This window comes from Amblyomma mixtum, chromosome 2 (genome assembly GCF_055824585.1).
Source record: "Amblyomma mixtum isolate Tamu chromosome 2, ASM5582458v1, whole genome shotgun sequence".
In the NCBI taxonomy this organism is placed as follows: domain Eukaryota; kingdom Metazoa; phylum Arthropoda; class Arachnida; order Ixodida; family Ixodidae; genus Amblyomma; species Amblyomma mixtum.
In genome coordinates, this window is record NC_143013.1 from 124,985,113 (window position 1) to 125,011,053 (window position 25,941).

At 46.0% G+C, this 25,941-nt stretch overlaps 1 protein-coding gene across 1 annotated transcript; it reads right to left on the minus strand.

Annotated features, from left to right (window-relative positions):
• Positions 1 to 491: 491 nt before the first annotated feature.
• Positions 492 to 6,643, minus strand: LOC149360776 (neprilysin-like). The gene is made up of 4 exons (XM_089567924.1): positions 6,607 to 6,643; positions 4,912 to 5,025; positions 4,224 to 4,753; positions 492 to 2,582 (listed from the first exon to the last, which is right to left on the minus strand). The coding sequence occupies exons 1-4, from the start codon at positions 6,641 to 6,643 to the stop codon at positions 492 to 494; spliced, it is 2,772 nt and encodes a 923-aa protein (XP_089424050.1).
• Between the last annotated feature and the right edge of the window lie 19,298 nt (positions 6,644 to 25,941).

Sequence of the window (25,941 nt, forward strand, 5' to 3'; positions counted from 1 at the left end):
ACGCTCTTTTGAAACCCAAAGTAGAATTTTTAGGAAGAGTACGCCACTTTTTGGTCTCGGCCACTATGACTGCATTAGTAAAATACAACAGAACGTTTCTAGAAGCAACCACAGATCCATGACCAATTATAGCTAGGTACAAAGCTTGGCAGCCGCCTCGGTTTCCTTGCTTAAGAAGGATATTCCAATATTATGACTTCAGCTTTGATTAGGGCAGTTCAAAAGTTATCTCTGTCACCGCTTGATACCCGAGAGCAAGGCTATTGTAAAAATGTGAAAACGTCTCTGAGCCAACATCACAGGAGAAGAATCAAAATAAAAAGAAAAAAGATAAAAATCACCGCAGTTTTCCAAAGTTCTCACCACTTCCTTATAGATTACACAACATATTACACAACATTACACATGGTAGTCGATGTTCGTTGGTATGCGCAGAAACTCACAGTACCGTCGTAAAGCTTAAACAATTCTAACATCACAAAATTCTCGCATCAGTCGAAAAAGCTGCACTTATTTCTCGGGTTCATCCGAGATCCTTCCGGACAGTGGAATGCCTTTGCGAAAGCCGCTGAGTGGCGCACAAGTTTGTTGCAGTCAACCGAGAAGGGGTTCTTAACGTCCTGCCGGGTGCATGTCATGTGGCAGATGGTCATAAAAAATACCTTCTCTTCGTTAAGCTCGGTGCTTATCTGCGTCGTGTTCCCGGCTTCGCTGGCTGCGTCGAGGAAGGCAGAGTAGGCTATCTGCAGCGCCGGTATTTCTGGAAACACACTTCTGCTGCCGGCCAGCTCGCTGTTGTTAAAGCACCTATTTTTGGCTACGAAAACAGCCTGCGAGCGTGCACTGAGGAACGAGTCGACCAGCAGTCCATCGGGGTGCCATTGGAGTCCCTCCTGGTCGAGCGCCTTGACCAATTCTAATGCGAGCGAAAAGCCAAATCCGCCATAGAACATGGCCAGAGTGCCTTGGCTGTAAAACAGCGGACGGGCCACCGCACCGATCGCGACACCTACGGTGTTTTCTACGTAATCGTACTCGAAATACGGCAGGCCATAGTTCTCCGGCATCTCAAGCACTGTGTCGAATTCCGGCGTTCTCTTGATTGTTCGAATGCTCCCGCGCGAGTTGATGAAGTATTCGCCAAACGACTCTTGTTTTTTCGGAAACGCTCGAAATAACTCCTCCAGGTTTGTATCGTTGAGAAAATTGGCGGGAGGCCACAGCCGCAAGCTGGCAGCCCGAAGTTTGTCAGTGGCCAAGGTTCTGCTCTCTGAGTCAAACCAATTAGAATTGTTGAGCAAGTACACAGCCGTCGATATGAGGCGGTCGAAGCCAGCATCGACCAGTTCCTTGTCGGTGAGCGTTAGCCGCGACGCAAAGCCCAGGGATAGGAGGAGCACCCTGTAGGGCACCTCGATGTAGAATCCGCAGAAGGCGGGTCGCAAGCTTCTGGCTGTCCTGTGGTCGCCGTAACGCGCCACCAGAAGGCCGCTGTCTGACACAGGTGCATAGTGCTGGGCAAATTGCCACCCTAGGAAATCCACAATCGCATCGTTGGTGTATCTCTTGAACAGGTTGCCTACTGTCCGCAGGAAAAGTGCATTGGTCGTAAAAACAATATCCTGGTACGTCAGCTCAGGGTTCAAGGCAGTACCGCCCTGAATCTGTTGCAACCATCGGCGGGAAATAATGTGGTTCGTGTACACTTCCAGATCTTCTATAAGGAACACGGCCGAATGTTTTGGTGATGTTTGTAGCGCCTCGTTGATAGTCTCAATAATGTCGCCTTCCAGTTCCGCCGTCTGAAGAGCCCGTTTCTTGTTGGCTGATTTGGCGTCACGAAGGAGGGCCACGTAGAAGTCCATCCAGTACTTGACGTAGGAGTCCTTTCCGTCTCTTATGACAGCGCGATGCTGCTGGCGGTAGAGCGTAATCAGAGGAGACGGCGTCAAAATAATGCTGCGCTTGCCTTTGTATAGGCCTTTATGCATAAAAGACACTCTCACCTTGAACCAGAAGGAAGCCTGCCAATTGTAGGCCAGATTGAAAAGCACGCCAAGCGCATCGGTACCTTGTTTTGGTGGATTCGGCCAAGGCAGGCTGAGATCGTCCAGAAATTGCCGGAAAGCCTTCAGGTTAGTTCCGTACGAGGAGGAGTTGCTCATGCAAGACTCTAGCATTGCCAGTGCCTTGCTGGCCACGGGGAACGCCTTGGATCCTTCCTGCAAAGTCGTGCTCAGATCCAGGAGCCATGAGTAGACCATGTCTACCATAGCGGACGTGTCAAAATCTCTAATTTCTTCTCTTACTTTGGGCGGTGACCAGTTTGAGCAGACGTGGGCACTGAAGTCATGGCAGGGGTCAAACTTTGTACTTCGACTCTCGTTGAGGAGTCTTGCGTGGGAAAGGCAGTCGTCGGTCACGCAGAAGCAGTCTTTTACTTTCGGTGTCGTCGTGGGGATTAGGAAGAAGAGGGCGACTAGGAAGAATAGCATGGTCGCTATAGCAACGAGGGTGATGAGAATCTCCTTTTTAAGGAGCACTCCTGCGGTCTTGCCGATGGTCTCACGAGGACTTCTCACCTGAAGACGAAGAGATGCTTTGTATTACTCGACCCTTAGAATCATATAATTAAATATGAGAGCCAAAAATGCGTCCGTTCCCGTATTTCTGCGTCCTGATAGGGTAAAGAAAATCTTCTAAATGGTGCAAAACGAGGTCAACACAGTGCTTACCCAGGACTAACTTAATTTCGGTAGCTTTGGCCTAAGATATCAGTAGTATTTTGACTTTCAGGGTGTTATAAGTGAGGGCATTATTTTAAGACTGAATTTTGCATTAGAAGGCGGCCAGATATCATGTCAAAAGGAATGAAATATATAATTGTAAAGCGTTGCACCAGTGGTAATAAATAAAAATTCGAAAAAGATTTCAGTATGCCGTCTCAGAAGAACATTCATACTTCTTTGTAAAGGAATTCTCTGATTGCTGGAAAGAGGTCAGTCATCTTGTGTTGTGAGCAAACGGATCGTGAGCAAACCAAGCACCGTTGCTAAACTCGATGCAATTTCAACGCGCCCATCGTGGCGCTGCGCATGAGTCTTACGGGAGCTCTGGATGAGAGAGATTGCTCGCGGAAGCCCAACCGGTGGCCGTGTTTGAAGTAGCCACCTTGCTCGGCAGTGCCGCTTAATCGCTGCGCCACTACGCAACGAGTCGTACGAGGACTCCCCGCGATCATGAATGCCATTAAAATGTCATGACGCCATAACCACCACGTGACCACCAGTGAGAGAGCACCTATGATACCTATGATAGAGCACCGCGAAAGTTGAAAATGTGACGATCCCCAAAATTTGAAAATCGCCACCGCGAAAAATTTCTAATGACACTCAAAACTCTGGTAGCGCCCCTCCCATATTTGAATAAGGAGATTAATGAGTGAAATAAGCTCGATTAGCAAGTTTAATTAGTAAAACTTCATGTGATAATAAAATAGAAGGCACTCGATCATTCTTGAAGGTTATAATTCGTGCAAACCATTTAGAGCCAATGCAGCGGTTTCAAACCAAAGATTGGGCGCGAAAATTGCAAGAACATTACGCACTCGTTATAGGCATCGTAGAAGGCAATCTAAACGATATATTTTTTTTTCTCCCGCCGTGGTGGCTCAGTGGTTATGCTGCTCGGTTGCTGACCCAAAAGACGCGGGTTCGATCCCGGCCGCGGCGGCTGGAATTTCTGTGGAGGAGAAATTCTAGAGGCCCGTGTACTGTGCGATGCCAGTGCACGTTAAAGAACCCACGTGGTCGAAATTTCCGGAGCCCTCCACGACGGCGTCTCTCATAGCCTTAGTCGCTTTGGGACGTTGAACCCCATAAACCAAACCAACCAAACCAATGTTTTTTTTCTTTAAAAATGTGGCTAAGAAGACCGCTAAATTTTCCTGCTAACAATTGATTTTTTTTCCTGACCCTAAACCAAACGCCGCTATATGGCGAATTGCCTCCTGTTGGAAGTAACGCTCGCCTTCCAAATGTTTATCCTAAAGCACCCTGCTCAGAAGTCAAATAAAACTAGTGTTGGTGTGAATGTGTGACATCATCCACCTGTCGTCCATTGCATCAGGGCACTGGCCTTTTAATATCGGATGCAGTTCAATTCCTACGATGCCCCTATATCATAAGACACGGCCGCATGAGGTGTTCAAATCAGCAACTTACCGTGTCGGCCAAATCGAAGTTTTTCAGGCCCAGCCAATTGGGGCTCAAGACGGTGCTCTTCCTTGGAATCGCCTTGGAACCCTTGGTGCGAGGTGACGGGTCCTCGGCAGGTGCATTCTCCGGCACTAAGCTTGCGGGTGCCGGGTCGCCTGGTGGGGCATCTGCGCTCTGCGGGTAAGCCAGGCTAGTTTCGGCCGCGTCTTTTATGGTAGACGTGGTTGGATGAGCGCTAGGAGGTTGGGTGGCGGTCAGCGTGACGATCACGTCCCTCTGCTTTGTTTCTCCACCCGAGGGAGCCTCTTGCACGCCGGAGGCCACTTGGCTGGTTTTTTGCCGTGAGTGCTTTAGATACGAACCTTTGTCCCGAGTTTGCTGCGATGGCTGATTCTCTGCGACGGGTTCAGGGTGTGGCGCTTTGCGGCTCTCAGCATCGCTTGGCTTTGCGGGCTTCGAAGCTGGGTCGTCTGAGGTTGGCCCTGCTGATTCCACTTTGATGGTTGCACCCTTAAGGCGGCTGGCGGAGCTGCCAGCTAATGAGCGCCGACGGCGGTTGTCAGCAGTACCAGTTGACGGCTGCGAGGCCTCTTATTGGAAGATCCTGCTTTGACTGCATCATCGGTATCATGCGGAGGTTGAGATTCGTACTTCTGCTCTACGCCGACTGTCGCGCTGGGCTTGCGTCTCTTACGAGTGGACATCTTAGACATCTCTCCCTCTGGCTTTGGAAGGCCAAGTTCCTTGTCGGGAGCCCCTGGTCCAGTAGACATAACGTCTCGACGGCAGAGTATGGCCCAGCCCGAGCCTACAAAGAACACAAGGGTGCCGAACTCTATAAGCCTGCCCCCAATCGTTTGTGTGCCCCTAATAAAGGCGGACAGATATCTGCTGTACAGCTCCTGAGAAAAGTTGGGAGGTAGGTTAGTTTATCCCTTTCAGAATCAGCTATCAACTGCGCCCATCATTACTTCAACGGTATGCATATCCTGAATAATACACAATACTGCACTCCATACTACTTCACGGTGACACGTAACAAGCGCGAAACATGGGATGCCGGAAATAAAGTGCAGTAGAGCCCACGCCTGTGACCTTCTTTTTCTGAGGTTATTTGTTTTGCGCTGCTTTTTCTTTTCCGTGCTTGCCATATCCTGTTCCACTGAGCGGAGCTAGATTGGCAGAGCGTTGAATGCGGAGCACCTGCAATGAATAATTTACAAACGCAGTCTTGGACACTCCGCGTGTTCTCGCCGTTACTAATGTATAAATGGCTGCTCCTGCAGCTAAGATGCGAGAGAATAGCTGCGTCGCTAGAAATAATATTTTTTTGTTGTGAGTATGCGGCGTCAGGACACCCAGGATGTATATAAAGATGTTCTCGCTGTTCTTTTGTGCTAGAAGAAAGGGTTTTTAGGAGAAGTATGGCTGATCATAAAAAAACTTGAGTAAGAACATTTTCGGGGTCTGGTTGGTTAAGCATTCTATATCGAACAGCGGGAACGCCAACAGGCACAAGTGACGAGAAATACAGCAGTGTGTTCGACTGTTTCCTCGTCTCTTGTGGCTGATTGTATTCGCGCTGTTCGATACAGGGTCCTTGTGTAGCTGCCATTATGTTTACTCCGTAAGCCTGCAGAGTTCTCTCTAGATCAGCTGATTATGCAGACGCGCGCAGCACGCATTGTAAAATCCTTTGGAGATCCTACTGACATATTTCACCTTACCCGGCATCTGAATAAATCAACTGACACTTGTGCCTGTACGTCGTTCCAGCGTATATTAACAAACTGAGACCTGTTCAGCCTGGCGCCATGTGTCAGTGATGGCCAACAAATCTTGCAAAATGAAGAGTGTAGACAAGGCCCATGCGCTATGTGCCTGTCGTCTAGACGGCGATTAGCCTCAAAACAAAGTATCCATCATAGAAGGCACACTTTGGCATGGGAAGATGCATCTGATCACCACTACTGGGAATGCTGCATTACCATGTGGTATCGATTTAGGGGTCAGAGTAAGTGCAACAAAAAGGCTTATTGCTCTGTCAACCCATTGCCAGTACTGGCGCGTTTTTCGTTCAGCAGCTACGACTGCAAAGGTTAAAGAACGTTGGCTTGCTTATGAAGCGCGCAGGCCAGTTGACGGCAAGTCTCACAGTACACGGTAGATTTTATAGAGCGGCTATGAAAACACCTTAGTTGAAAGCTTGAGAGGGCACACTGAGATTCATAACTTCTTTGTGTCTGCGTCTTGTGGAACATGGGTAAAAGCGTCTGCGGCGAGGCCATTGCCGTCCGGAGGGGTAGCACAGCTCGTTAAGCAAATTCCTCGCATGTGAGATGAGCGGGGTTTAACTTCAGATAGGCCTGGGTGCTCACCAATTTTTTGCCGTGTGCAAGCTTTACGCTGCCCTTGGACTCTACCATGGCGTTATGGCCGAGCGAACTGCTTAGAAATACGCGTCTCTGACGCCGCCTCGCTTAGACTAAACGCAAGACTAACATGACGCGCATTAACCAAGCAGCCCTTTGTGCAACGAAATCACGATCATCATTTAGCGCCAGACGGAGGGATAGCGCGAAATGGCATAGCAAACACCTCTGATGGAAGTTGCGAAGGCTGTTTGCTGGACGCTAGGGTCCATCGTTATTTATTGCTCCTGTATGATCGATACCAGTAGGACCCGTAGGGGTCGCCGTTACGCTAGGTTCCGTTTAGGCATGCGAGCGCGCGCTTTTTTACGCAGCCGCGATAATGTTTCGCGCGGATCGGGAGACTTTCTTTGGTGTCAGGAAACCACACGAAGCGCATGACGCGGCATAGAAACAGCTGCTGGATGACGTGACGCACGCCAAAGAGACACACAGTTGCGTGGCAATGATCGCTACTGTTGCGCCATTTGCGGTCGATTGAGTAAGCAGCCGTACAGACAGTAGAACACTGCGTTAGTCAGCTAGACCAGAGATCTGTACCCATCGTTGATATGCGTTGCGTGCACCTCAGTGCCTTAATTATTTCAGAGATAAAGGCTCCGAAAAAGGAAAAAATTTTCTGCAAAATAATACTATGAAAGGCTCAAGTATATTAATGAAACACGTTGAGGGCCTAGTGGGTGATGCATTATCCCAGAAGTACTTGTATTTGGGCGTGTTGGTTCATAACTTTCCTGGGGGACACTGGGGCGCAACAAAAGACACGGACAAGAAGTAGACAGGGACGAGCGCTCGTCCCTGTCTACGTCTTGTCCGTGTCTTTTATTGCGCCCCTGTGTCCCCCAGGAAAGAGATGCATTATCTTTTCTTGAAATTTAAATAAAGCTACACTTTAGACGAATACACAGAAGGACATTACAGGACAGGCGCATACTACAACTATGTTCACTGACACGTATTTTTGTTGAAAATGCAAGAAAGAAAACACTTAGCACATGCGTATCTATGACTGGCCACAGAAAAAAAGGTCAAGAAAACGGGAGAAGGGGGAGAGGAAAGTGTGGTCACACTTTTATTGTTTGTCTTTTCCACTCAAGATGACACCAAATAAGTCAAAGTAGGTTAAGGAGAGCAGACAGCATTTCTTCCCCTATTTTTAAGCGATGTGAATTCGCTGGTATGCAGGGAGACAGAGGTGGTGCTGACACACATGGTCTCTCGCCTTGATAAAAATGGCTTCGGATATTTCCCGAGTTAATCTATCTTTCCTCCTCGTCAGAATTTTTATCTTGTCAAGCCGTGGCTCATAGTTCTGATCGTTTAGATCCTTGCACGAACCGCTGTGGGCGGGTCGATTCCTGCTGGGGTCGCGTTTTCCAACGTTCTTTCATGTTTCGTGGCACGTGCATTAACAGAACGCCCAGTCTCACCAAAGTACACTTTGCCACAAGAAAGGGGATCTCATAGACCACACCCATGGCACACCGAAAAAAAAAGGGCTTGCCGTGCTTTTTTTGTTTTTTCCCCGCGGCCAGATGTTGCAGGGGCACTACTGCTGACCTTAGGGCAAATCTTGGCCAATTTGGACGGCGCCGAGAAAAATCCTCCGGACGCCGTACTTGTTGCCTGCCCTTTTTAGGTTGTGGGACACCTTGTGGATGTATGGAATAACCACTGTTTTGGCGTTCCCGAGTCTTCCTGATCTCCGTGTCTTCTTTTCCCTTACCTTGATTTTCTGTAGCAGTGCCTTGGTCACAGATGTCAACACGTTTCCAGGGAACCCTGCTTTGCGCAATCTGGCTACCTCTCCCCGAAAGCTCTCTTGCATCATTTGAGTGCACCACTTTACGAGTGCGGATTCTAGAGAACGGGCCACAATAGCAAAAAAAGTCTTTGATTGAGCCGAGGAAAAAGGATAAAACCTTTCTTGGCTCCAGGGTGGTAGCACCAGTGTACACACCTTTCTCCGAGCATGATTCTGAGGTCTAATAATTGGAGCCTGAAGTAACAGCCGGATTTGCAACTCAAAGCACAAAGTAATTTTTATCCCTGTAAAAAAAACTGGGTGCAAAATGTCCCAATGGCTACAAATCGCAACACGAAAACATCATAGTAAGACGAGAACGCCAGAACTAAGGGGTTCACATATTTTTGAAGATGGACTTCATTTTAGAAATAACAGAAAAAATTGGCAATGCTTTAGCTCTGGTTACACTTGGACGATTGCGAAAACAACGAGTAGAGAGAGAGAGGCGATGGCGACGGCGCGGCATCGCCTCTGCGCATGCGTAACTGGCGAGCGCAACGGCGGCACCTCTGACTCACCCGTGCAGCGACGGCGGCGGCGCGCCAACAGTGCGCTGTGTGACGTCACTGCTCCTCGCGCACGCGCAGTATGGCCTTTCGTCACCTCCGCGAAATGGCTCGGCGACTGGCGTAGTGTTGCTTTCGCAACAAAAATCATTTTAGCGGTGACAAAATGTCTCTAGAGTCCAAAGGCGTGCTACTCAGCTTACTCTTCTGAGAAATATTCACTACGGTCGCTATCTAAATCAAAAAGGCAACCCAGTTACAATAACATGACTACGGAATTCGCTTTAAACAAAGGAATTGGTGCTAGCTGGAGCACATCACAAGAAGAAGCTGCGCATTTGCTGCACATTAGTGTGCACAACGCTTCAAAAGGATAATCTATAGCCTAGGGCAGTGAATCTTGTGATTGACGACGCTGATATACGCCGCCAACTCCTACCGTTTAGGCGCTTTGAACTCTTCTGGTAAACACTCCAGTTATTTTGCTTACTCACTGTCGTTTTACGGCCTGGTGCGATTCGCTGGAAGCTTTCGCTGCGCTTGAGTGACCGGAGGTGCTTCGTTAAAACCCTCAGGAATACAGGAGACGGGGCTGCAGAGAATGGTGAAGACTATTAATAGTGATGGACTTTTTTCGCGCGATCAGGAGGATTGTGCTAATGCTTTAGTGACCGATCACTGTCATCTTTTTTTATTTCACCTGTGCGGAATAAACAAAAAGCTATTCATAGATAAATGCAGTGTCTTATAAAAATTTATCCCGCTCAAGCACTCAAAATGCTTATTAACCGGCTGCGAATCCGATAAAGCAAACGCGCCAAACACGCCAAACAAACTTTAAAAATTTAACCTCAAACCAAAAACTCGTCTCCGCTTCCTCGAATCAAATCATCAAGTCAAGATCTTGCTATTTCACTGTTAGGTCCTCTGGTATCGGTTGTTCTGTATACATTAATATAGTTCGCAGTCTTTGATACTGAATGGGTCGTAAATAAAATTCGTTAATGTGATCCGGAAAACAAAATAGAACTATCCCACTTATATTGAGGTTCACAAAAGAGATGTGGCAGGCTAGTTGGTAGTGCATATCTGTGGGAACGGGGAAGGTGACAGGACAGAACGAAGAGGGACACACACACGGTGTGTGTCCCTCTTCGTTTTGTCCTCTTAACTACGCTGTTCCTACAGATATCGTGAGGAATAAGGCATGCTCAACTGTGCTCTATTTAGTCCCAGGCGTATTCACATGTCTGCATTTTGGGCCTTCCCTTTTCCACATTGAATGATCTGTACGAAACAGATACTACTCTTTCTTTCCTATCAATGGCGTGCGCGTTGTGCCCCTCGTTTTCCAATCGTTCTCCGCCAGTCTCTGCACATGCTAAACTTGGGTGTTAAACCTACTCGAAGGTTTGCGCTGCATTAGTCCAGCCTATGTCTCGTCGTAGTTGTTTGCAATTCCTAGTAAACACGAATACCTACTAGCCCAAAGTTTTGCCCTTGTAAAAAGAAATTATCGTCGCGCTTAAAGCGACGTGATAGACGGTACGAAAAGGCATCTGCGAACAGCTGTTACATCCGTATCATGTTAGCCCTCTGGCCATATCGAGGAGGGATAAGTGCGGCAACACTGAGAGCTAAGGGTGCGCGAAGAATCTTGCAGCAACCTTGCATGATTGGCCAATACGGCACATCCGGGGGATGTTCCCACTAAAGTCCGAATGAGAGCGATGCGGGCGCACTTGCACCCGCGAAGAACGTTTTCGATGACCGCTTCACGAAACCGAGAGTTGTTAGTTACAGCATGCCTGACTGGCGCGCACGCAACTGGAATCTGAGAAACTACCAAGTAATTACTATCCGAGCTGAACAAGGCTGAACGCTACCGGTAGGGTTACGGAGCATATAGATTGCCCTACTGACAAAACGTCTGGGTTGGCGGGACGTTGTTCGCGATACAAACGCCTCGCTAACTGTTCTGATCGCGAAGGCTCACCTTTTAGCACTTATGAATCCGATGCCCGTGGGCAGCTCAGCAGGCCACAGCGGTTCGAAGTTCTGGGCGATCGGACAGCGAAGTTGTCCAATATGTCGCCCGGAAGCATGAGTGGTTCTCGCACTGATGATGATTTTTATGAGCAAAAGTGCGCGCTCACGAAGTGGTACGCATAGTGCCAAATTGAGATAGATTCTTGAGCTAACGTGCGTGATGAAAAACTCAAATTGAGAGCTCAAGTAAGAAAGCGGAATGATGTAAATATTTTCGATACCCACTCGTTTACCACGCAAATGAGGCAATCAGGAGGCAACGAGGCGAGTGGATGCATGCGATCCACGCTGCATGTGTAGACGAAGACGAAGAGAAAGAGGACTGGAATCTGATCGGTTACCTTGCTAACTTTTTTTTACTCATGATGCCAGACTTGCCACTTCTGCGGATGCGCGAAACCGAGCGACCTCGCGCGCAGCGCAGATGGCCGCCGAATTCGTAATAAAAAAAAGAATGAAAATAAGCATAGCAATAAATAATAAGCTGTTTAAATATTAACTGCTTAAATATTAGCCGTTGCTTAATTTCTCTAACAACCATGCTCTATTTTTGCGCCCAAACGAAGAAAGTAGGCTGTTAGTGCTCGGCTGTTAGGGCGGTGTCTTTTTCGTTAGAATTGTTTGAAGGGAAAGAGAGAGCGTTTGACTGCTGCGTCCACTCCACCATTTGCTGCCTACTTCCTCTTTTTGACGCACTTCACAAGGTCATCCAAATAGTCCTCATAATTTCGAGCCGATAAGGCCAGCTTTCGAATGGCAGTTTACGGTGGACGGACGACATGAAAGGTTAGTGCCCTTAGAAACTAGTTTGAAATTTAGAAGCTGTTCCTGATATACTCCAGTGCATCTCTCCTCTGATGGTGTCGTCACGTGTAACCTCATCAGCGTAACAGCTCGTCTCTGTGTCATAAATTTTTATCCTTGAAGCGAAACCTAGAGCGGCGAGCCGAAATCTGAGGCAGAATTCCAAAAGGAGCAGACACCTACGAGAAACTCGTGACTCGCCGGCCCATTATATCTGCAATTTTGATGGCCCGCCATTCCATAGCTGAAGTTGTGGTCAATCATGCTCCTTTCGAACACGTGAACAGATCTGAGAGCAAGAGAACGGCAAAGAGGGGCTCGTTATGGGTGATATGACGGACGCCAACAGTCACCGAAACCAAGCAGCATAGGGTATTCTTTTTAATTTGTTGTGTTCATCAATAGGAAAGCAACAAATGATCATTTCTAAACCTAATTGATTATAAAGCATAAGAAAAAACAACCACATGCCACCGGTGGAGCCCGAACCGTTGACCTCCGTATTTCGCGTGCGGTGCTCTACAAAGTGAGCTAACGTGACGATTGACCAATCTTCTTTCGGGGGCCTTTATGTGTAGTGTAACCGGACCTTGAGCGCGTTCACGTGTGCCGTCCTCGTAAATAGCGGCGGATGTAGCACGTTCTGTATTACTGCGAGTGTCACGTAGGAACATGATCGAACGGCGGAGGCGGACACTTCGTGAGATCTCGCACTAGCGGCATGTTCTAGTTTCGGCTTTCTAATCACTTATGTGTAAAAGTAAGCACTTGGTTAATCTCCGATTTAGGAACAGCACAAATAAAAAACTCCGCTACGGTCCTTCGTTTCGGTGAGTGTTGGCTTCCCTCATGTCATATTTGATTACGCGTTCCATGACATCGTTGACGCCACATGCAGTCCTGCTCTAGTTCCTGGAAATTCTGACACAGCATATGAACAACTGACCGATCTGTTTCTTTGCTATACATTTCCGGTCTTCAAGCTAGAGTACATAGCCCGGAAATCTACATACGATCGTGCAGTAAAAGCTGATGGCTGCCCGTTGGTTCAGTGAAAGTAAAAATCCTTTCGTGACCCAACGTGGAGCGCCATATTGGATCAATATGGACATTGGGCTTTGTGTTCCCTCTATGGGCTGGCGCCGAAGCAGAAGCTACAGGCCTGCATTGCAAAACGCGAGGAATGAATTGCGCAATGTGATCTCGGCATAATTGGAGCATCATATTTATCGATATTACATGAGTAACATTTCTGGAACTCTTTGTCTTTTCTTGTCCGGTATCGGTGAACAGAAAGGCAATACGTGCCAGTGTTTATGGGTATCAGGTCTAGCCTAACCTGGCCGCAAAATCGGCGGCCTCCTTTAGAAGCATGAAAACAGTACCACCCTACTACGGTGAGCACTTTCAAAGCTCCACTGTATGCTTTGCCATTGCTTCATAAGAAATTGAAAATTAAACAACTTAATTAATGACTAGACTTTTATAGTTCGGCGGCTTGTGTAATGACTAAGGCCCGGAACTTCAGGCATATGCCTAAACATGCCTATAAAGGCCTAAACCGAGGATTTTTGTACTTACCAGCATTTTTGTTATTTTTTACTAAATACTGCCTATTTAACCGCACTTGTTGCATATCAATGCGGCATTTCGGTCCTCGGTGCGGTTTTTCAATTTTGACACAGTCTAAGTGTGGTGAAAGGCGTGCGCGGATGCACGCACAAAACGCGCCGGTCTCCCAAAACGCTTTTCCCGGCGTGTAACTGGCGCAACCAAAGAGGTTATATAACCAGCTTGAGTGTAACCCTACACCCGAACTGGAGCCGCCCAGCCAAAGACCATCGCCTCAACGCGCTCCGTCCAGCCGGGGACCGCCGGCTCACCGCGCGCAGGACTCACATGCACTCGCGCGCTCCCTGCTCGCTCTTCGCTCGGTCTACTCTCAGCCGCCCACCCCACCGCAGAGAATGCCCACTTTTTGCTTGCCGCTTCCAGAACACGCGACACTCACTTGAGCGGGCTCACAACCTTTGCTTCGTCAGCGCTTCGCATTTCATTTCGCACTGACATGGCGAAAGAAAAGGCATTGAGAGGCGCTCGTTGCACGCAATAGGTTTCGGAGCATGCAAATGTTTTTTTCATTGAATGAAAGTGTGTTTTGCTGCAAAATGCGCGAAACGTCAGCATCAAGTGAGAAGCGATGCCATGTAGCGCAACACGTCGCTAGCAACGAGCATATTGCATACGTGAAGCGATTGAAATGGGGGACATCGCAGCTCCTACTGGCAGTGGCTTTCAGCGGTAGTTCGACAGCAAAGGGTTCGTCATTTCTCAAAGAGTTGTGTCAAGCATTTTTGGCGGCAGATATCCCGTTGTAAAAACTAACCAGCATTGATCACCGCAGCTTTCTGGAGCAATACACCCAGTAATATTTTCCAGACGATTCAACGCTTCGTAAGAGATGCGCGAAAGAGTGCTTCGAGGATACTCTACCCAAAAGCATAGATGAAATTGGGACAACTATATTTGGGTGTCAGTCGACGAAACCACGGACGCTAGCGGACGCAGTGTGGCCAACTTAATCGTCGGATTATTGAGCCCAGAGAAAGCCGGACACTTAATCCTGACCAACGCAGAAGTTCTTGAAAAAGTGAGCTATTCGATGATAGGGCGTTTTTTCACTTCGTCTATGGAACATCTATGACCAGAAAATGGTCAGTATGAGAAGGTACTTTTGTTCGTCACGGATGGGGAATCCTACATGTGCAAGGCAGGAAAGGGACTGGTGCCTTTCTACAAAATGGTTCACCTGACCTGCATTTTTTATGCAATACATCGTGTCGCCGAATGTGTCCGACCCTCTTTTCGCCAAGTGGACGCGTTAGTATCGAACACAAAACATGTGTTTCTTAAATCTCCATCCAGAATTGCTGTTTTCCGCGCCACAGCGCATTACGTTGCTCTGCACCAAAGCCTGTTTTGACTCGATGGTGAAGATGGATAAACGCAGCATTATATTGCGCCCAGCACTTTGAAGTGGTCAAGTCTGTCTTTGAAGAAATCAAAGATGAAGCAGCGAGTTTGGAAAGAGACCGGACATACATGACTGCAAACTTCTTAGCATTGAAGGAAAGGACTGCAGAGTTGCGAAAGACTGGATTCTCAATAGATGATTCATTGAAGGCAGTCGCAGAAGTACAAGCAGCACTTCGGTGACTGGAAGGAAAGGGTGCTATTGCTTCTAGGAAGATGCAACAATTGCTGGAAAAAACACAGGCCTAGAAAGAACTTCTAAAATCAGATACCTTCTAGGCGGAGATGATACGGCCACATCACCGGAAGGCTTGGGTCCCTATGAACTCTCATGTTTTAGGTTCACGCCTCTGACTTCATCGAAACCGGAGAGTGTGCTTTACTGTGGCTTGCTTTAATTGAGGACTGCGTACGCTCCATGCTTGACTGACAAATCTTGTGCTAATAAGGGGTATTATTCAAAGCGCCTATTTTTGCTTTATAGGGCCTATTTCAATGTTTTTTTTTAAAGCCTAGGTGCCTGCCTATTTCGGGGTTCGTTAGTGCCTTAATTTCGGGGCCCTAGTAATGACCATCCTGCCTCGGAGAGAATTCGCGAATGCAAGGCAGCCGTAGCACTTAGCCGCCTTTAACGTTAAGGAAGGAGGTGCTTGACACATCTAAGGTCACCGGGTACATATTGTATACCACCAATGTAATCTTAACCGGCTTTTCTCCAGTTAAACAGTATCGCAAACATTAATGGCGCCACAATCTTCTCAAGGCTGTTTAACCTTGCGAGGAATATTGAGCGCGTGTGCAATGAAATGAAAGAGTCGCAGTCTCCGCGCTCTTCATTGTGCACCAAGATGGCACCAAGTAGCCCTATTTCTTGTGCCCCATGTAAGACGACATTCTCACAAAATTAACACTTCTCGTTAAATGGTAGCCTCTAGAAGTATAGCTGTGCTATACCTGGAAACGCAACGCCCATGGTGAATTTCACTGTAGTGTGTCTTCTTTGTCATGGCTATCCCGTGCTAGCATGGCTGGCTGTGATGCTACAGGTCTAATTGTATTAGATGCAGCGGTACAAATAATGTTTTTATTATATTACTCCTCTGCGTCACTGAATTTATGTTGGTCTGAGTTTTTCCTGCACCAGCTTGGCAATGTTTTCACTGCATATCCCGCTTTACAGGGCAGTATTGAAGTTTAATAAGACACAATCACATTCGAGTGCTGACTTGGTAGGTTTTCTCCAGGGCACCTTTCATTCCGCATCGCAGATCTCATGGTAATGTGGTTAAATATAAATGCCGCACTTGTAGCAAAACCGGACAAAGCCTCCTGAACAACTCTAAGCAGTAGCCACTGCTTTGAATGTGCATTCTACGCGCATACATGTCCACGCAGGTTATCCTTGTTATGCAGGGGTTATTTTGGAATAAGACAAAGATGAAGGACAGGAGGAAGTTTTACACAAGGCAAAAAAGGAATGCGTGTAAAAATACAGCGGCTTCTGTGAAATCTCACGTCAAAACAAGAACACAAAGAAGTGCGGCTATATTTCACAAATCGCCAAGGCAATAGTTCAATTCAATTCAATTCAAGGTTTATTTTCCAGTTTACACTGGAAGGCTTTCAGGGCTAAAAGCTGCCCTGGGCAGCTTGACGTGGCCACTGAAACCTTCACTTGGCTTTTACAAAACGACAAACAGTGGAAACGCAATAAGTAGATCACAAAAACAATAACAGATATAATACAATACAAGATATAACTGAGACGCAGATGATTTGAATCACTGTTTATAATGAGAAATAGATTTTTAAGATTGAAGAACCTATTCTTACAACACATAATAGATTGATAGATTGAACGATGTCGTACTCTGATTAACATCACATAAAAAAAACAAAAAAAACACAGGAAATCATAAGACACAGTAAGAAAGAAAAACGTTACATATTTACAAAATACTGTTGCAACTGTTTCATTGTGAGAAGTTCTGTGTCCTGATGCTTGTTAAGAATGGTAGGAAGAGAGTAGTGCAGTGTTTGTAGCTTGTAGTTAGTGCGAAAATGAGGCACGAACCATGGTTTTGTGCTGCGTGTACGCGCATCATTTACACCAGCTGTAAGACAAGCAGTATTTATTAAAAAGCCTTTTAGTGCTGTAGACGTGGAATGAAAAGATGCTAGAATGCGATATGTGAGTTGGTGTTCAGTCTTTATTAGCCCGTATTTTTGAAATAAAGCATATGTGGACGCGGAATATGGAATGTTTGCGATTATCCGAACGATTTTCTTTTGCAAAACATTTATTCTATTCATATATTGTTTAGTTGTTGTGAGCCAAACTAGGCTACAATAGGAAGGGTGGCAACACCCTTCCGAGGCCCTTGCGCCCAGCATTTTTTCCACCTCCATATTTTTTTTCTTTTTGCCTCACCCTCATCGGCCGTCAATACATCTTCGAACCTGACCTATCTTTTCCTTTGGCCTCTAACCAATTTAACGGCTAAAACGCTGATTTGATCAGCTTTTTTCCGAATGCTTGAAGCGCTGTGTACCGAATGCAATATGCGGTATCCAATGTAAGAAGTTGATATTGAGGTCGAAATTCAGAGAGGTTTACTTGACAGAGAGGCGGATACGCCAGCCTTATGTATCATTATCTGCACTGATACTCTGCACTCGGGAAGAGAAAGAGGGTATGAATGAAAGGTTATGAAGTGTGATGATGTGGATACGAGAGAGAAACGAATATATGCACGCACATATGGACAGCGCCTAATCACAGCCGAGAGTACAAACACGTTTCCCGCAAGAAACGAAGCACCCGGAATTCCTGGAGAGCTTTCCATCTCTCCGACTAAGGTACTAAATAAACTGACCGGCGCTCTTGGACAGACAGTAGGTTTTCGTTTTTACACGCCGGTTCGACTTCGTTTAGTTTCCATTCAGCTGCAAGAAACCGGAATCTCATCGAGAGGTGAGAGAAAAGCCCGAGATAGTTCGCCTAGCGCGAAGAGCAAAAAACAATAGATTAGATATGGCATCCGGTACAATCGAAGAGGCAACACTTAATCGTAACAACATATTAATTTCGACCACGTAGAGAATAGCGACAGTAGGGAAGTCTGCGAGCGTATTCACCGATCCTTATGAAGTGAAAATTGTGCTGTTGAAGTTCAAATTAAAGTGGTATGCCTTATTATTGGGATCAGAAATAAAAAGAATTTCCCTACATTCATGAGGTGCCGAACACGAACACCTCTTTGAAGGAGCTAGACACCGCAGCGGACACGGGACAGAGAAAGAAGACGACACGCTCCCGTGTCCCGTGTCCGCTGCGGTGTCTAGCTCCTTCATGTCTCACCAACTGGCCTACACATCTACCCTCCTGAGTTAAAACACCTCTTTCTTTCGTGATTCGCATTGCTTTTAGCAGTATTGTGTTCGCAGACATCCACAGTGTATCTTGGGTTGGCTTCTTTCATTTATTTTGAATAAACGGCTCTATAACAACGATAAAAACATGTTTAGGTTATCAAAAAATGAGTGAATATTTATTTCAGTAAATTCGTCATGGCGTATGACCAAAATTTGTTATAGTTATCGCATGACTGGCCAAAGTAATATTTCATCATTGATCGCCGGGATGTGATTTGGTGGAGTAAAAGTAAAAAAGTAAATGTTGTGACCCGAAAACGCGGCCTTCGTGGACACACCCGAACCGTTAAAAGGTGTCCAGGAAAGAACGCTGCGCGAACAGCGCGAGGCCAAGAGACGGAAGAAAAAAAAACAGAAATAGCACACAGGCTCTCATTGCATTTGCGCGCGTTTCATTGCCCTTGCACGTAAATGAACCAAGTAGACCAAATGACTGTTTTACAAAATGTAAAAGCTCGGCTGGGCTGTGGTCTAAATGCCGTCTTTGAGCTGCATGACACGAGTGTAGAAACAATATGCACGCATTATGAAGGCATTTCCTTACAAAAAATTCTTGACCATTTAAGGTGTATGATCACAACGTGGGGTAAAATGCTGAGAGCAAAATTTGAAGTAATAAAAACTTCACAAAATGCAGACTGGCGGAAAACCCACTCCATGACTTACGCCTATCACTCTGAATGAAGGAAATTAACTTCTCAACACAGTTTCCGCACTCGAGAGGATAGCCGACAATTTTTTTTCTTAAATCCGCTCACTTATAACCCGCGAAGCGGCGCATAATACTCTCCTGAGAGCGCATACGAGTGGTTCTAGCCAAACACACACCGTTCAGCGCGAAGCCAAACAGAAACAAGTTCATGCAAACCTTAAAGGAATATCGACGCCAAATGCTCACTCGCGTGTTTTCACCTTTAAAATTATGCGGTAAAAATTAGACTGCCTCAATCAACAACTGGTATTCGTGTATGACCGCATTATAATTTATGCTTGAATTGCTTCTTGACACCGTCCCGGTTTCGGTTTCTTAATTACCGATGTGACATGGAGTTCATATTTAGGTTACGTGAACCACTAAAAAAACATCAATATAACTACTGATGTGTCTTTTATTCTTATTCAACATCTTTAAGCAGGCTGGTTGAAGTGTTGTAATGAACTGAAAGTATGTATGAGCGCTCATATTGCCGATTTTTCCTGCTTTACGTGGCGTAATTGTGAACTAAAACATCAAAGCCATCGCCCAGGAGATGAAACTAGAGCAGAAGAAGAGCAAAAACTCATTTAATAATTATTTATCTGTCGTAGACAAATACCGGGCGATGATCTATGTATTTTAATGTCTAACGCATGACTTTAAACAAAAGAAAAAGGGGAAACTAAAACGAGGTGTGTATTGGCTTTTAATAATACATGTGGAACAGAGAAACTCTTAGTGAGGAGTCATGCTCTCTATTTTTTCTCTGATTCTTTTCGGAACATTTTTTTTGGGCTATTGGTCCTGTGGGATCAAATATACTGCTCCAGACCTGAGGCGAATAGTGATTTTATTACTGCGTAATTTAATCGGCGGCCAAAAAATGTGGCGGCCAGAATTCACCATCGCATTCAGCAATCTGTGAGCCAGATAAAGGATGTATTTTAATTACGCAAGGAGAAAATTTTTACTTTTTAACTACACTAGAGAGTATGTGAACATTATGAAGGAAATACCATATTAATCTCATTTAACGCGTTTCGCATTGGTGGGTCGAATGGTAACCCGCGGAATGTTATACGGTGCATATCCTCGCGTATGAGGCGGAACCGGCATTCCGAACGGCCACAGGAGTCAAGTCCATATCTCGTAGCCCTTCCTGCTGCCTTCTCTAAGAGAAGACAGGTGCGCATGGCATAGACTTGCGGCACCACTCTTGGGTTACCGCTATCACTGCAGCATTCGTTTCTGTTGCGATGCGCATACCAACCAAATGGTATGTTCTTCAACCCGGAAAGAATCGCGACTTCCAGGGTAAGCAGTTCCCGTACTGTTTAAACATTTCGTGGCGTATAAACTTTCGTACCGAGTAAAGTTGTGAGGTGACAAAACTTGTTTCAACAGCATAGATGCAGAAGCCTGGAAAACCAGCTTAACGCAAATCGTAGCAAGTTATGAATTGCGGGAATCCGGCTTGCGCATTTATGATGCTTAAACTCGGTGGGTATTCCAGCTATTTGTCTGTCGCGCAGGGCCGTGTCAATAGCCAGGAACGGTGGGAAAAATTGCACATGGCCTAGAATGTTTGCCGGTAGTTTGTGTGGTACCGAACGTTCGTGCTGTAGTCTGAACAAAATATCCCGTTCATCTGTGGACGACGGGCTGTAGGAAGAGAATGAAGTAGCCAGCGTAATACTTTCATTTTATCATTTAGCGCAGTTTTTATCATCACTATACTAATGTAGCACGTAAATTAGGGACATAACGACTTTCTGCCAGAACTTGTAGGTTGCGAAGCGCTAGCTCCTCTAATTCACCTGCCTTCTTTTCCTTCTCCTATTTTCTCTTTCTGATTTTGTCGATTTTTAAATGCGTTTTATATGGGCATTTGCGTTGTCATTGTTACGAAGGGGGTTGTCTACTTTACACTTGTGTATGGCGCTCCACTAGTGCGCGTGAGGCAAACCTGATGTGAGACAGCCACCTATAATTTTCAGATGACATGCTTACAACCCGCAACTACATGTGATTCTACTTCTTCGAAAGTTTTGCTATATATCTTGAACCAACAGCTGCGGCAAGGCATCGCTTTGTTTATAAGGCTATTGTATGCTCGGGCGCTCTACGTAAGTGTGAGGAAGGATCCACATGGCATTCCTAGTGGAGCACAAAAACCAACCAAATAGTGAGGTGACAACGATATCACAAGATTGTATTGAAGATTTCATTTAGTGTTATAAAACCAGGTGGCCAGAATCCATGCCATCATCATCGTGATATGGCGTGCCTTGTAGCAAGTGCGCAGTTCTGTTCACGTACCGTCAGATGAAACTCCAACTTGACACGCCAAATATGAAAAGCGAAATGAGAACATGCTGGCGCGAAGACTGTCCTTTAGAGAGTTTATTCGACCTCGTTTCTATCGCATCCCCAGGGCTAATAAGTTTGTGTTTTAGTGTTGACAGTTCCATTGTATTGTTCGCTTTTTACGTTTTCCTTATAGTTCGTAAGTACGGTGTGAGTGAAGGCCTCACATCTCTGTGTGTGGCTGATTGCCTCGCAACCGACGTGCGATGGTATTAGGCGCCTGCCACGGCAGATAAATGAAGCTGCTTTAAATTCACTGCCTCAAAGCGGATTTATACAAGCTCAGTTGCGCTCTATATAAGCGACCTGGCTTTTGCAGTTGTTCACTGCTTCGGATTTTTCGAGATCCCCCGTCAATTCCAGTGCGACATTCGGAAAAACCTGGCATTTGGAAGCGAACTGTCTGAACACTGCACGCCCAGTCAACAACTTCATTCCCCACGAGGACGGGGATTTCTGAAACGGTGTATTCCGCAAATCCGTGGTGAGCCGAGAAGAACACGATAAAAGTTTCTGATAGGGTGGCTCAGAAGGCGGGAGACGTTCAGATGTATTCTCCAGACCAGGGACGTACTCCGTAGTACACCGACGCCCACCTGTCTCCGGAACTTTTACAACAGCGTTGTTTTCTATTCCTTGTTAGCAAAAGGCAGCATATTTGCAGGGAAAAGTTGGCTGTATGCTCTGCTGTAATATCCGTTTTGCGCACTTATTAAGCCTCGAAATAGAGTTGTTGCAACTTGCGGTGAATGAAGTGCGGCGCGAGAGAGGATTAGCTTCCTGGAATCCGGAAAATTGCGCTGAGTTAATATAGCGCGGTATCATTTTGAGAGAGGTTTCAGTGGCTGACGTACTGAGTGGGCGCATTTCCTCATGTGAAGGTTTGAGTGCTCAAGGGCTGTTATTTGAAAAAAAAAAACTCTGTACTTTTGTCTGTATTTAATCTTTGCTTGTGCTTCGACACAGCGTGGGTGATACTGCTTTTTTTTTGCGCCGCCACACAACTACACAGACGCAGAAAAGAATGCACTCCACAAACCCACTGGTTAAAATGGGGACATACAAATAAGTGTACCTTTCTGCAGCCTACAGAGAAATAAGGTTCACAGGGAAAGGGCGCTGCCGCCGGAACTAGTCTCCGACACGAGGCGCTTCAGTCTCGGCCGTAGTGTGCGCTCAGTTAAAGCGCGTCGCCAGTGGGGATGGGCAGAGCTCTTCGTGTCATCTCAAGCCGCTCTTTCAGTCAAGGGTTGGTGAGATGGGTGGTTTTCAGCAACCTTTATCGGAAAGTGCAAGCATTCCTGTCGTCTAAGGCACGCTGAAATGGCCCCGTCATTTCACTCCTCGTTTCTCTGTTTTTCGTTCCTTTCGTATAGCACTTTTTGTCGAGACACACGTAGTTGCCGGTGTTGACAAGAAAAACACAGTGCTCGAGAGAAACAAAGGGCGTAGAGTGTTTAAATAGCCTCCAAAGAAAGGCATATGTCTAGAAGGTAAAATATGCTAACGAAAATGTGCGTGGCTACAGTTGAGGAGAAAAAAAATGAGATGGGGAAGTAGACGGAGATATTCAGATGGATAGACCATTCTCAACATCTTCGGAGTGATTTTGCGGTTTTTTATTTGATGTTGGGCTTTTATTTAAGCATTGCATGATAGGACTGCGTCTAACTGGTTTTCACCACGGCATTATTTCACTTAGCGTTTTCCTGTTTATTGCGTAGTGATTATGTCTCGTTTATGGCCAGATAAATGTGCGTTTCTGAGAGTGATAACATCTTTACTGCCCTGCCAGCTGAACATAAGGTTGATGCACGTTTCACATCATCCAGTCGTTCGAAAGCAATGGGCTGTTTTGGAGAATGAGCTCCCCTCTAGCGACATCGACGACGAATTGATTGTGCTTCATGACGCCGACGATGAAGTCACAAGTGAGGAGGTTTCAGCATGTGTGATCAAAACCCGCCGATTGGGAGCTTGAAGGGTTTCAAGTTTGCCTCACAGCCGTTTCGAGGTATTCGACGGCATTCTGTCGCGATCGGGAGCTCCGTCCGACGATCACTAAGAAAGCACGAGGAAGGAAGCGTGGGCCGCGTGCACAGAATGGTCACGTGATCACATACGACCGCGGTACCCACGACGATGAAAGCAGCGCCAGGCGTAATGCATAGGCTCGCGTTCTCCTTGAGAGATTCCTCTCTGTGCCATAGCCGTAGTCTCTACCCCGCACTGCCCGCCTCCTCCTCCTGCATTAGTACTCGAACGCGAATACCTGCGCGATTACCACCAACCTTCGAATTATCGGTTTGCTCTGTAAAACGACACCATAAGGAGCACCAATACCTGGACACATAAAAAGGTGTCTGCATTTAAAAAATGCTCCCTGAGCCAGCAATACCATAATCCCACGCGAATTGATATCATTCGCTCTATTTTATAATTTGCACTCACGTGAACTAAATAAAAAAAAGACATTTCATTTCAGCCTAACGATTTTTCTGAACAAAAACGATGAGTGAAAAGAAGGCCGGGAGAAATATGACACGGGTAATCGTCTCTAGCAGAATCCATAATAGTCAAACACAAGAAACAAAAATGAGCGGTTAAAAGCAGTTTGTTATTCACATTTTTTAGAGGCCGTGCGCTTCTAACAGTTTGAAAGGTTGGGTGTTTAATGATGTTTAATGCCTTGCATAAGCTTGCATTACCAAAAAACGAATCCTAGTGTGTCAGCTACAATTTTTTGGGGGGGTCCACCTAAATTTCATGTGTGCAGCGCCCATAGGCGCTCGTGCAGGTCGGTGGAGTCCTGGACTTTAAGGACTCTAGCATCGCTACAGAGCCCATTGAGCACTCGTTGCAAAGCACATGTATTCTCATTATCGATATCTCGCTTCACTCGGCCGGCGATAATAAAGAACAAGAGGTCGCTAATCCAAGGCCTGCGGGAAAATACTAAGCGAAGAATTCGCAGCGTGAAAATAACAAAATCCATTTTTTGGAAAAAAGACGTAAGTCTATGAAGAACGTGCTGGTGATAAAAACATTGGCGGCATTTCATCATTATCATCATGATCAGCCTGACTGAAAGGCGTCTCACATATCTCTACAATTATCCGGTATTGTGCCAGCTGCGGCCTTGTTATCCCAGCAAAGCTCTCAATCTCATCCACCCACCTAACTTTCTGCCACCCCCGGCTGCGCTTGCCTTCCCGTGGAATCTAGCCTGCTACCATCAAGGACCATTGTTTATCATGGCTTCGCATTACAAGTTCTCCCCAAGCCCATTTCTCCTTATTGGTTTTGACTAAGATATCGTAAACGCGTGTTTGATCTGTTACCGACTCTGCCCTGTTCCTGTCTATAAACTTTACATCTATCATTCTTCTTTCCATAGCTGAAAGCTTTTGGTAAGCCTCTACGCTTCAGCCCCATAGGTAAGTACCGGTAAGGCACAGCTGTCATCTACTTTTCTCTTGAGGGACATTGGTACATTAGCATTCATGAAAAGAGAGAACATGCCAAATATGATCAACCCCATTCTTGTTCTTCTGGTAATTTCACTACCGCGATCCGGATCTGCGATTACTACCTGTCAGAAATAGACGTACCAGTATTTCCTTACCACTTGAAGCACCTCGCTTGCAATTGTAAACAGCTGTTTTCTTCTGAAAGTGTTGAACATTACTTTGGTTTACTGCTTACTATTTTTAGACCTATCATTTTGTTGTCCCTGTTTAACTAAATGATCATGTTTTTCATTTTATCGTCTGAATGACATAGCAAGGCAATGTCATAAGCGAATCGCATGTTACCAAGGTACTCTTCATTATTTCTTATCCCCGACTGTTCCCAATCCAGGCCTCTGAATACCTCGGGTAAACAGGCGGTGAATAGCATTGGCGAGATCGTATTTCCCTCCTTGAACTTTTCTTACTGGAATTTTAGTGTTGACGTTATTGAGGATTATGGTAGCTTCGCACCCTCTATATATTTCTTCCAGTATTTTTACATAAGGTTGTTCTACACCCTGATTCAACAATGCCTGCATGACTGCTGAAATTCCGACAGGGCCGAATGCTTTCTATTAGTTTATAAAGGCTCCGTATAGCTGTTGATTATACTCTGCGTATTTCTCTATAACCTGAATGATTGTGTGAGTATGGTCTATTGTCGAGTAGCCTATACGAAAGTTTTCATGATCATTTGGTTCATTAAAGTCTAGCTTTGTCCTGACTCTATTAGCGAATACCTTAGCAAATATAGTGTAGGCAACGGACAGTAAGCTGATTTGACTAACTTTTGAAGTCCTCGACGTCTACTTTGTTATGAATTAAGATAATGTTAGCGTTCTTCCAAGCTTCTCGTGCGCTCACAGTTATAAGGCATTGCGTAAAGAGGGTGGCTAGTTTTTTTAGCACGATCTCCCCTCCATCGTTGAAGAGATCTGCTGTTATTTGTTCCTCACCAGCTGCTTTCTCCCTTTGCATTGCTCCTAAACCTTTCCTTACTTCGTCTTTTTTTAGGGGCGGCATGTCGCAGGGCTGTGCACTACTGCCTCTCTTATTAACCTCCTGATTTTATTGGCTATTTC